At 39.6% G+C, this 12,433-nt stretch overlaps 1 protein-coding gene across 3 annotated transcripts in view; it reads left to right on the top strand.

Annotated features, from left to right (window-relative positions):
- KAT7 (lysine acetyltransferase 7) overlaps nt 1-12,433 on the top strand; it is a 32,515-nt gene that overhangs the window by 12,661 nt on the left and 7,421 nt on the right. For 2 of the 3 annotated variants that reach the window (XM_007131002.4, XM_024130298.3), the window contains exons 6-11: nt 2,790-2,879; nt 4,302-4,400; nt 7,003-7,113; nt 8,732-8,923; nt 11,343-11,432; nt 11,723-11,863. In XM_007131002.4, the coding sequence (XP_007131064.2) occupies nt 2,790-2,879; nt 4,302-4,400; nt 7,003-7,113; nt 8,732-8,923; nt 11,343-11,432; nt 11,723-11,863 (723 nt within the window). The remainder of the gene's footprint in view (nt 1-2,789; nt 2,880-4,301; nt 4,401-7,002; nt 7,114-8,731; nt 8,924-11,342; nt 11,433-11,722; nt 11,864-12,433) is intronic. The other variant, XM_024130297.3, reaches the window with a different exon arrangement.

The raw sequence follows: 12,433 nt of genomic DNA, 5'->3' as shown, positions 1-12,433 counted from the left end.
TAAAAGTTTTTCAAAATTCTTTTCCTCTTTCTTTGTGTGTTTCTGTGAAATACTTTTCTTTTTGTTACTCTCAATCACACCTACTCTTGGCTAATTCTTGTCTTACATTCTTGAAAAATATAGTTCTAAATAACCTTTGGGATTTGGAATAATGGATTTAGGAGTAGAGCCTAAGATCCTATTTTGTATGTTTCTGTATGGGTTGTTGCTACCAAGGAGGAACCAAGACACTAATTATGGGCAAGCAGGAGTTGAAAATGTTACTAATTAAATGCATTGCTCAGGTAGTATTTGAACAGGTTACCCAAGTTGGTTAGACCAAAGTATTAATGGTCATTTTTGTGGTTGTTATTTTGCTAAGAAGGCCAGGATAACAGGTTTATTCCTGTTTGGGCCAGTTTCCTCCTGAGAAAAATGAGATTCCCCAGCTAACATTAATTCTCCCTGATTCAGGAATGTGTTCTCTTATTTACAAGTAGACCACAGGAGGGAAAGTTTCTTCTGTGTTGTGTTTAGTCTTTCAGCAAAGTAGTATACTTTCAATGCTTACGTAGATTTTGAGGTTGTGGATACTTACTCTTATCTTCCTTCATCCCAGATCTCTAATATAAGCAAGGCAGTTTCTTCTGCTCTCTGTAGAAGTGGTAGGTCTTCCCATTATCTTCCCATTAGTGTGAGACCAGATCAAAACAGGAACAGCTCTTCCAACATCTGCATCAGAAGCTGACAAGGCATTAGGTGCTTCTTTCTCTGAAAATAACTCTGATCTCTGGTTTTTGAGAGTTGTCCGTTACCACTTGTCTTTAAATATAACGATCTGATACTACGGATGGTTTTACATAAAAGTCTTTTTTTGTTTGTTTGTTTGGTTGGTTGGTTTTTTGCGGTACGCGGGCCTCTCACCGCTGTGGCCTCTCCCGTTGCGGAGCACAGGCTCAGCGGCCACGGCTCACGGGCCCAGCCGCTCCGTGGCATGTGGGATCCTCCCGGACCGGGGCACGAACCCGCGTCCCCTGCATCGGCAGGCGGACTCTCAACCACTGCGCCACCAGGGAAGCCCTACATAAAAGTCGTCTTAACGTATAACTTTTTAAATTGTTGGCTAATAGGTATGAACATGTTGCCTTAAGCAATTTATTTTTTAAAAAAGAAAAAGAAAATTTTCAGTGTGGGGAAGAAAATTCTGAAAAAAGGAACGCATTTCCTGAACTTTCCTCTTTTGTGCTCTTTTTTACAAGGGGAATCAGGCTCAGCATAATCCATCTTTACTACTGGACCATGTGCTTGTGAGGATCAGGAGAATTTCTGAAAGATACATATTTTTATTACATTTAGAATCTCAAATTGAAAGATTAGGCTAATTCCTCATTTACTAAAAACCCCAGAGTTTTTAAAGTACTTGCATGTACAGAATTACTCTGAGTTTTCCAGTAAATGATTGCAATCAGTGATATTACCATTTTTATTCAGTCAGAAGACTGAATTCAATGAGTACATTTTCATGGGGGAAGGCAAAATCAACATATAAAATTAGTAAGCAATTAAGAATTTCGTGTAGTGGTAATGTTGTGAGAAATGAAAAGGTTAAACAGAGAGTGACTGTTTTGGGGGTGAGAGGGTATGGCACTGCTTTTGCTTGGGCTGTGGAGAAAGACATTTTATCTGAGTCATGGGTGACCGCAAAGAGGCAGTTAGTTGTGTCTAGGTCCTGAGTAGAAGGATGGGCAAACACAAAGGCCGTGAGACAGGGATAAATGGTTGCATTTGAAGGGTGGAAAGTAGGCCAGTGTGGCTGGAACATGATGGGAAATGAAGAAGCAGGATCCATATCATGAAGGACCTGTAGGCCTTGGCAAAAGGAGTATGCTTTTGTTCTGACGGCCGTGGGAGGCATTCGGAGGGCTTTAACAGAGGCGTGGTGTAATATCATAAACACTGTTTAAAAATCACAGCTTGCTGGTATGTGGAGAGTGGACTGGAGGGGGCAAGAGTTGACACAGGGTAGATAGGCTGTGTCCGAGGCTTAGGCAGTAGATGGTGGCCTGGTCTAGTGTCATTGTCAGTGGAGATGGTCAGAGTTGGTTGGACTTAGGATATGTTTTGGAGGGGGGCAGCCTGATAGAGTTGCTGATGAATTCATTGTGAGGTGGGAGAGAAGGAGAACAATCAAGCATGATGTTCAAGGTTTTGACCTGATTAGTTGTTTAGAAAGTGTTGCTATTTATTGCTACAGGGAAGATTTGGGGTGGAGCAGATTTGTGGGAGAGTGTCAGTCACTCTGTTTTGACCATGCTGAGTTTTAGTGTTGATGTAGAATAGGGAGTTGGATATGAGTCCTCACTGCCCAGAAGATGAATCTGAGACTTGGAGAGCTAATGTGATTTGTCTAAGGTCATAACTACAGAGTTTAGTTTCTCTATAGACTTGATCCCAAGTATCTAACCTTTTCTTTGTACTTCTTTACCCTGTTCTTGCACTTCCTCATACATACTGTTGTTGCACAATGGAAAGAGTACAGAGGCTCAGAGTCATCAGACTTACTTAAAATCTTAGCTTTACCACCACCTAGCTGTAATTATTTCACATCTCTGATTCTCGCATAATGGCTGAGAAAACAGAATGTGAAGCTTGCCTTATCTATTTCTTATAGAGATTGTGATAATAAATGTGAAGACCCTTTGAAAGTAAAAGTACAGTGTAAATTCAAGGGATTACTATTGTACTCTTGCACTTTAAGTAAACATAGTCTTAGAGGCAGGTGGATTGATTGACGTTGTTGATGGTTGCAGGTGAGAGCACAGAGCCGGGATAAGCAGATAGAAGAAAGGATGCTGTCCCACAGGCAAGATGACAACAACAGGCATGCAACCAGGCACCAGGTACGGGCCTTGTTAAAGCTCTGGCCATTTACAGTTTGAGAGCCAAGTCTTGGATCCCCTCTGCCCTGTAATGGTCGTTAGGTATATCCATGCCTCGTTTTCTATGCTGTGTCTGGATAACTGGTCTTCGGTCATAAACTTAGAATTGTACTTCTTCCAAATAGTGAATTTTCAAGAAAAAAACTTCTACCTCATAAAAGAAGGAATCATGCTACCTAGAATAATAATAATAATGGTAATAATAATATTAGTAATAATAGGTAATCTTGATTATTTGGAAGATTATACTTGCTGCTCTATTTCCTTATTTGCATCCACTTTCTAACCCATTATAATTTACTTTTAGGCCCCTCTGCTCTGGTGGTATGTTTCCAATGTCACCAGTGACTTCCTTAGCATTTGACGCTTGTTGTTTATGTCAGTTTTCTTCTACTTCTCTTTTCTGTTGGATTCCAAGATGATGCTTCGCTCTAATCTTTCTGCCTCTCCGAACATTCATGCCCATTGATTACATTTAATTCCTTGTTCCCCCCTGAATGCCTTTGGTCTTTCTCTTGCTGTTTTTCTCCCTGGAACTCTATACTTATACCAAGAAGAGATTGTGTTTCTCCTTCAAGGCCTTGTGCAACTCTTAGCTGTTGTAGGAATTCTTCCCAAATCTTCTACCATTAATGAATTTCTTCCTCATGTTTTCCTATTTGCAATGTTCTCAGATTGTTAGTTTAGCTTTTGGCACATATTATATACACATAGCTCATCATATGGATGTCTGTTTCTGTGGTTAGATTATAAGTGGATAGCAGAGGAGGCACAGTGATGAGGGAGAAGTTTGACTTTGGAGCCAAACAGATCTGGATTTGAATACGGCGATTCTGTTACTCTAGCTGTGTGGTCTTGGGCAGGTCAGCTAACCTCCCTAAACTTTATTTCCTTGAATAATACCTACCTGGCAGTGTAGTCAGCTAAATTATGCATGTAAAGTACCTGTTCCCAGTGCTTGGCAGGTAAAAGCACTCTACACTTGTCTTCATTGTCTATCTTGGGTTCTAAATCAGTTTTTAAATTTTTATTCATTTTTGTATCACTACTTGGAAAACTGTAAGCATTCAGTAAATGCCTATTGAATTGAAATGATTTTTTATTCCTGTTGCTTCCATCCTTAGTTTATATTCTGTTTGGATTAACATTAAAGTATTATACATTTCCTGAGCTCGTATTAACTGACAGGGTAGTGTTCTAGGTGTTGAGGGAACCCCATTTGGAGTTTTAAAATTACTGCAGTATTCACAGGGTGCCCGTAATGCATCTGGCGTCCCACCCCCGCCCCCCTCACCCCTTCTTTTGTGTATGTTACTTTCATTTAGAAACTTAACTACATAATGAGTTTTCTAGCTAACTTCTCAATTTTCTCCTCCTTTTTAGGCACCAACAGAGAGGCAGTTGCGATATAAGGAAAAGGTTGCTGAACTCAGGAAGAAAAGAAATTCTGGGCTGAGCAAAGAACAGAAAGAGAAATATATGGTGAGAAAAAGTTAAATATTTAATTACCACGAACTCTTGCTATCACTTTTGATTCCTTTTGGTTACTAAGATTCTGCTTTTCACGTTTGCCATTTGGTGTGTGCTCTGTAAGTAACAAGACTCTTCTCTGGCAGTTAGAGTTCACTATATATAATTCCCCAATAAGAGTGGAACTGGGAGTCCTCGAAAAACAAAATACTGTTAGAATTTAGATGAAAAAAAATTGATTCCTTTAGTTTGTAAACCTCACTTTAGGTTTAAAGGGTTAAATTTACCCGCTTGAACAAATATCATGTTGGAGATGTCTGTGTAAGGAAGAATATTCAAGCTAAGCAGTAGTGCATTTCCTTTAATGGACGAATAAAATACCTACATGATAAAAGGTATTAATTGGGTGATACATTGTATAATAGGTCTTTTTGTAGTATTTTAATTTATTTTTCTAGTTTTAAAAGTAGTGCACGTTAGTAATAAAAAATATAGAACAATTAAGGAAAGTATTCAGAAATAAACACTAATCCTACTACCTAAAAATAACCACAGCTAGCATTTTGGTAAAACTTTCTAGCTTTTTACAATGCCTTATTTACATAGTTTGGATATTACTATAAGTACAGCTTTTAATTCTGTGTTTTCATTTACCTATCTTAAGCTGATTTCCCCATTTTATTAAAAATTCTTCCAAAAATTTTTTGCACAAAATATTAATTTTTAAGTAAAGTTTTATTATAAATATCTTCATAGCGTTTACTTTGAAAATACCAACTATAGAAAAGAAAAATTAAAAAAAATCATCTTCTGATGTGTATTTTTATTTTTTCATGGAGTTGGACTCTGTTTATTTAGTCATTAGAATAGATTATTAAAAGTATGGTTTGTGAATACTTAGCATGGCTTCATTAAGACAGAAATATGCCCAACTATGTATTTGCTTTTGTGGTAGCAAATTTACTACCATTTACTACCATCTCCATTTACTCGTAAGGGTATCATTTTTAAGACACCGTGGTAGTCATCGCTGTCTTAAAAATGATACCCTTACGAGTAAATGGAGATGGTCCAGTTTGAGATGTGTGGAGGCTGTGGGGTGAGTTTGTAGCTAAACACCTGCTCCAGACTGTGCTGGGTTTGTAGAGAGAGGGAAGGCTCTAGAAATGGGCTGTGGGGGGGAAGTTGTATGCTTCCCCTCTGTCTTGTTCAGTGTTTTTATCTACAAGTTGGGTAGAGGTGTAATAATACGATAATACCATTTATTGGGTGCTTATGTGCTAGGTAGGCACTGTGGTTATGTTGCTCCCATAATCTTTGTTACAAAGATGGATGGTATTTCACCTGTTTTATAGATGGGAAACTGAGATTTAGAGAGGTAATTTTCCCAGAATCATACAGGTAGAGAGAGTGTCTGAAGTAAAAGCTCCTGAAATTTACCTTACATTTGCTTTCCACTAGTTTGGGCTAGGTTATTTGGACTGAACCTTCCTGATAAAAATGCTGGATAGGATTTTTTAAAGCTTTTAAAAAAAAATTCATGAAACTAGAAGAAGTAACTTATACTTAAAACCCAAGTATTAGATAACAGCCCAAATTTAAAAAGATATCCATCAGATGGGCCCAGATTAAGCGGAAGAAATTTTAATAGGGGTAAAGATGCTGGTGAGTGGTTTCTTCATATGATAATATATGAGCGAAGTCTACTGAGTTCTTCCTGGGATGAGCCATCTCCTCCTCTTAACAACCATTATCTTCTGTTCTCTGGGTAGGAGGTGGAGTCTAGGACAGAGTGGGAAGGGCTAGAATCAAAGGTTAAAAGCGAAGTTTCCCCTGTGGAATTTCTTTCTTGTGAAAGGATATTTGTGTAGTGACTGCCATGGTAAGATTTGTTACTTATTTAAAAACTGGATTATTTCTATTATTCTAATTTTCTATGTCTGTTCTGTCCCTTGTTCTTACTTAATATTGAGCAAAACATTTCTCAGAGGGCAGCCTTTTTTCCAGTGCACTTGGGCTGGAGTTCTAAAGTAGGAGCATTACGGTACCTTTGGTGGATCGTGTAGTGGTGGGTGCTGCAGCAGTTCAAGTGAAAGAGTTTACAAAAGACTGCTTAGTCCAACTGCCCCTTCCTACCTGCAGATTTTATTCAGTCTAAAATCTTAGACTCGAAGGCTTAGAGATTCTAGTTTTTATTTGGTTTTGTTTTTAAATGGGGAGTATCCACCAAGGTTCCTTCCACATCTCAGGATTCTAGGAATTGGTAGTGCCTTTGGGTTTGTTATATTTTATTTCTTTGTATTATCATGCACATTTTCAGAGAAAGAAGTGGAAGCATAGAGTTCCAAAGAATGAAACTCACTTTTGGAGAGATTATAAGAGCATTTCCTTTCCAGGTTCACTAGGGTGGGTAGTGGGTGTCTTCTGGAATTAACCTGTCTGATAAATAGTTTATTTTGTACTCAATTCCTAGTGCCTAGTATAATGCCTAGCAAATAGTAGGCACTAAATAAATAGCTTATGGTTGTTCTTGGCCCTCTGGTTGGCATCCATTGAAATGCAATAGATTAAGTTCTTAGAAGCAGAGAGTATCATGCGCTGGTTATTTTCCTAGGAACACAGGCAGACCTATGGGAACACTCGGGAACCTCTTTTGGAAAACCTGACTAGCGAGTATGACTTGGATCTTTTCCGAAGAGCACAAGCCCGGGCTTCAGAGGATCTGGTGAGTAGTAAAACCTCCAAGCTGACGACCACTTGTGAGGGGCACTTGGAACTGCCAAGAAAAATGATTAGCAGTCAGTTTGATGGGGATTAAATATACCTTGCTGGTTGACTCTTTCCCCTTCCCCCAGCCATCCTTATTTGATACTTTCTTCCTTCCCATTCATATTTAAAATTAATTACCCCTCCTCCCTTCCCTTGTCCCTTAAAGTTTTTCCTCCCCACCTCAACTCCTGGAAGGACCTGTTTTGTGGAGGTGGTTAGCTGGGTAAAACAACAGGTATCCCTTTGTGTCAGGTGGGTCATTTGCAATTCCAAGAACCTCTAGACTGAGAGATAACCCCTCTCTGTTGTCCTCTTAACCGAAACAGGAACTCCCCTTTGTAGGGTTGCCTCAGCCCTTCATTACAGCTATAAAAGAATAAGAAGAACGGTGAAGAGGAATAATGGACACAGTTGTTGTCAGATATTTTAGAATTATTCTTTGACACAGCCTAGTTTCATGTATTAAGATGGTTTCCTCTTCTGATTTTTATTTATAGTTGCCATTTAGTTTTGATTCCCTAGGCAGAATTTTCAACAATTTTGCTTTAAGAAAATTGTGATTGAGGGGTCTTCCCTGGTGGTCCAGTGGTTAAGACTCTGTGCTTGCACTGCAGGGGGCATGGGTTTGATCCCTGGTCTGGGAACTAAGATCCCGCGTGATGCACAGTGCGGCCAAAAAAAAGAAAATTGTGATTGAGGTTGCCTTGGATTTAATGAATTAAATGCCTTCAAGGAAATTTAGCTTGTAAAGTGAATTTCATCTTCCTCTTTAAAAAAATTATATTGAATACTTTATTTAAAAATTCTCGAATAGACTTGTTGAAAGTTTTGTGGGAGGCAGGGTTTGATAGCTGCCCTTGGCTAGGCTGGGTTGCTGCTGCTGGTTTTCTCTATCCAACCCTGGAACAGAGCATTTCCTAGGCCAGCTTTTCACAACTCTTTACCTGGTTATTCAAAATTATTTCTGTAGCCAACTCATAGCCGCCAAGTGGGGACAGGCATCCAAAAATATCTTCTATTTTCTAGCTTTAGATTCCAGAATTAAAGCATCATCCCTCTTTTAAAAATATTTTTTAAAGGACCTAAGTTGAGAGGATGGCTGCCATGGGTGTATGTCATGCAGATCCTCACAGCTTTATAAAAGCTGCAGATATGTAAAGCACATTCTAGAGAATCTTTTGTTTAGTTTTGGAATGTTTCGTAAATGTGTAGGGAGTATTTGTGATAGATTGCCTTTTATAATTCAGTTTGGTTCTGGCTGGTAAAAATAAAATTTTACCAAGGACTTGTTCTGATGTTCAGGAGATGAGGCCCAAAGTGTGGTAGGGAGCAGAGAAAAGCCACTATTGAGATCTGTGCTCTGGGCAGTGCAGATAGTACATTTTCTATAAGCTTCCTGGTTCTGGTTATCTATGCTCCTGTAGTTCTCTTCAGTGCAGGTTTCTCATGAGATAGAAGCCAAATCTAATTTTTTTTTTTTCTTATAGCCTAGCATGGTGGCGTGCACACAGCTTAACAACAACAGAAATGATCAATTCTAATCCTCCTTTGACTTAATTTCTTGTCTACAATAGGAGAAGTTAAGGCTGCAAGGCCAAATCACAGAGGGGAGCAACATGATTAAAACAATTGCTTTTGGTCGCTATGAGCTTGATACGTGGTACCATTCTCCCTATCCTGAGGAATATGCAAGACTGGGACGTCTTTACATGTGTGAATTCTGTTTAAAATACATGAAGAGCCAAACAATACTCCGCCGACACATGGTAAGTTGTTTGGGGGGGGTCCATGACCATGGTGGTGATAAGCTATGGGATCTCTAGATTTAGACATCTATCTAAGCACCTCTAAGTGGTCCACAGAAATGGGATGAAGGCACAGGAAATTGAAAGCCACATTTCAGAGTCGGGATATACAGCCTGTGGCAAGCCCGGGTGGCCCTTAACCACATCCTGTCTTATCTCCCTGTCTTTTTTCTTGCTGCCTGCTCTTGTCTGTTTCTCCCTTGGGATGTGAATTACCTCTGCCTATAGTTTTTCTCTGTCTCAACTAGATGAAAATAAATGGACTTCATTAGATGGACCTTCATTAGACAGAACTGGGACATGACTCACCTTTTGTATTCCTAGCAGCTAGCATGGGCAGTTAATGCCCCATAAATGTGTGTTAAATGAACACTTGCTTAAGAAAGACAAATTACGAAATTAACAGAATGGGTCCTTAGGTCAGCCTATCCCTTGAGTTGCTTAGTGTTTTCTGGTTTCTGAACGGTCTTATTCCTGTGAAAATAGGAATAAACACTTGAATCTGATTTTATTGTTGACAAATATGCTCACTAGGTATTTTGCAGTTTTAAGCCATTTTCTTTCCCTAGTTATGGAATGAAAAGTCTTGTCTTAAAAGGAATTTCTGCCATGGAGCAGGGATGGGGAAGGGTCTGGGGTGATTAGTCTGTCAGGCGGTGAAACCTATCTTTTTTTCTTATTTCCATAGTCACAATGTAATTGTGGCTCTAAGGCCTTTTAGGGTGTCTCTTTTCCCTTCCCCTTCCGTCTTTATTTCCCAGAATTTCCACATGCTGAGAATCTATAACCCAGACTTCCTATGATTTCTGTCATAACACTCTTCTCCCCAGTTTGGTGATAACTGCTTTTTTGTGTTCCCAACTCTAGAGTACGTAGTGGCCCAGAACTGCCACTGCTAATTAAGCCCTCTAGACTCCAGCCCAGTAGGCTCCCACTAGACTGGGTGGGGAAGGATGGGGGGAGGGGGGAGGGGGAGGGAGGGCAGGTGGGTGATGAGTGAGGACTGGACTCCATGATTGAAGACCATGGAGATAACCTAATTTAGGGTTTGCTGTGTGAAAGACTGGTATTTTTATTGATATGAACTGCTTACTATTTATGCCCTTTTTCTTTTTGTTTCTGTTTATTTAGTGGCACTAACCAATGAAGTAGCTAAAAGGCACGAAATAGTAGTAGGGGGAGAAAACAAAGGGCCTAGATAAATCTGAGGATCAAGTAAACGTTCTGAATATTTGAGGTTCTCTACTGTATTATATGAGTTACAAAAATTGAATTTCATGAAATAAAACCTATTTTAATTCACACCTCTGAAGATTCCTATTGCTTTAGGCATAATCACAGATATGGGCTTTCTTTGGCCATTTGGCCAACAGTTTGGCTTCTGTTTCTGAACAGATAATTGTTGTTCGTTTGCTTATTGTTGGGAAAAGCCAACATGAGTAAAGGGGTGGAGATAGGAACAAACTACAGGTGGAGCTTTCTTGAAACAAGACCAGTTACTGCATATGTGGCCTTACATGTGACAAATTGGGGCATGATTCTTGAGTTGACCAAAAGAGTCACAGTGAAATTTAATAAAAAATATTCCATATACATATGCCTTTTAAATGATATTTTAAAAAGTATTTTACATAAAACCTTTTAAAAATTCACCTATTTACAGCAGTGGCTTCCTGGCTGCATTAAATCTATTAGCAATTGAGAGTGAGGAAAGGAGTACCTTGTGCCCCCTTGTGGCCAAGTCAGTGTCTGTTGTCCTGTCTTCCTCCCTCCTCTGCTGCCCCTGCTTCCTGCTGCTCAACCAGGCTTCCTTGCCTTTTTTTTTTTTAAGCCACAGAAGGACATGCTCCTATTTCATTATAGTATAACAAACGGAACACTTGGAGAGGGGGGCATGGTTTTTATCACTGGGTCTGTTTTCTAATCTGAAAAAAAGAAGACCATAATGGTTTAGGTGGTAATGAGAAGTTTCTGGTAAAGGTGAGAGTACCTTTACTTAGCAACTCTCAGCTGCTGGAAATAAGCTGCTTAAGAATTTCCTGTTGGCACAAGGCATTTTATAATAAGCTAGGGGTATTTTTTTAAATTTATCTTGCTTTTACGTGGTAGATGATTTTAATCTCCTGGGTTGGAAGAATGCCAGAATATAATCCAGAAAACCTGTTCCAAACTGCTATAAAAATACCATAAATATATTGCAGTGACTTTAGAAGCCTTTATTTGTTTCACTAAAAAGAAAATCTGTTTTGCTGTATGTTCTCAGGTTTGTCCAACTGTCCATCTCAGCTAACTAAATTTGACCTGTGATTCCTTTTCCCTTTTGAGCAGCAGTCTTACTGGGAAGGTTTGTTTCTCTGATGTGAATTCCATTCTCTTGCAGGCTAAGTGTGTGTGGAAACACCCACCCGGAGATGAGATATATCGCAAAGGTTCAATCTCTGTGTTTGAAGTGGATGGCAAGAAAAACAAGGTAAAAAGTGCTGACATCAGAAAAAGGGGTGAAAGTATTGTACATTCACAGGTTTCAGAAATTTGTTTTATGTGCTGACATCAGAAAAAGGGGTGAAAGTGTTGTACATTCACAGGTTTCAGAAATTTGTTTTATCTCCATCTCACCTTGTAAAGAAGATAGAACTCTTCTATTGGCCAAAGTACACAATTTCTGCTTCATTAACAGTAATGATCTTTAAATTTTAGGCCTTTATCTGATAAGTGTAAGAATCACTGGCCCACACATAAACGTTGTTTCTCTACTTCCAGATCTACTGCCAAAACCTGTGCCTGTTGGCCAAGCTTTTTCTGGACCACAAGACATTATATTATGATGTGGAACCCTTCCTGTTCTATGTTATGACAGAAGCAGACAACACTGGTTGTCACCTGATTGGATATTTTTCCAAGGTCAGCAGGATCTGGAGATTAAGAAGCTGATGACCAGAGCAGGGTGATTGATGTTGGCATATGGTGACTCAGGTCACTGATGGAAAGAGGCAGTTCCCTGGGCAATGATGACAGCCCTTCTCTTAAAGGGTGGCGGGGGGTGGGGTGGAAATCCACGTATCAAAGATTATTTAATGAAAATGTGCAATTCTTTATTAAAAGCTCCTGATTTATTCATTTCTGGACTTGTGGATTGAAGCTGCCCATTAATTACTGGCCAGGGCCCTGCCTACTAACCCACAAGCCCACATCTTGTAGTCAAGCCAACCAACTCTCCTGGCTTTGCTGTCCTCTGTGTTATTAGCTTAAAACCAGGAATATGTTCCTTTTACCTGGTTTTCTAGCTGGGCTCCTTCAGTTGATAACGCCACTGTGCCTTTAAAGACTCAAGGCCAGATTTTGCTTATGACTTTTTTTTTTTTTTTTTTTTTTTTTTTTTTGGCGGTACGCGGGCCTCTCACTGCTGTGGCCTCTCCCGGAGCACAGACTCCGGACGCGCAGGCTCAGCGGCCATGGCTCATGGGCCCAGCC

Source organism: Physeter macrocephalus, chromosome 14 (assembly GCF_002837175.3).
Source record: "Physeter macrocephalus isolate SW-GA chromosome 14, ASM283717v5, whole genome shotgun sequence".
Lineage (NCBI taxonomy): Eukaryota > Metazoa > Chordata > Mammalia > Artiodactyla > Physeteridae > Physeter > Physeter macrocephalus.
Note: the sequence above shows the minus strand (reverse complement) of the source record. Positions and strands in the feature narration are given on the sequence as shown.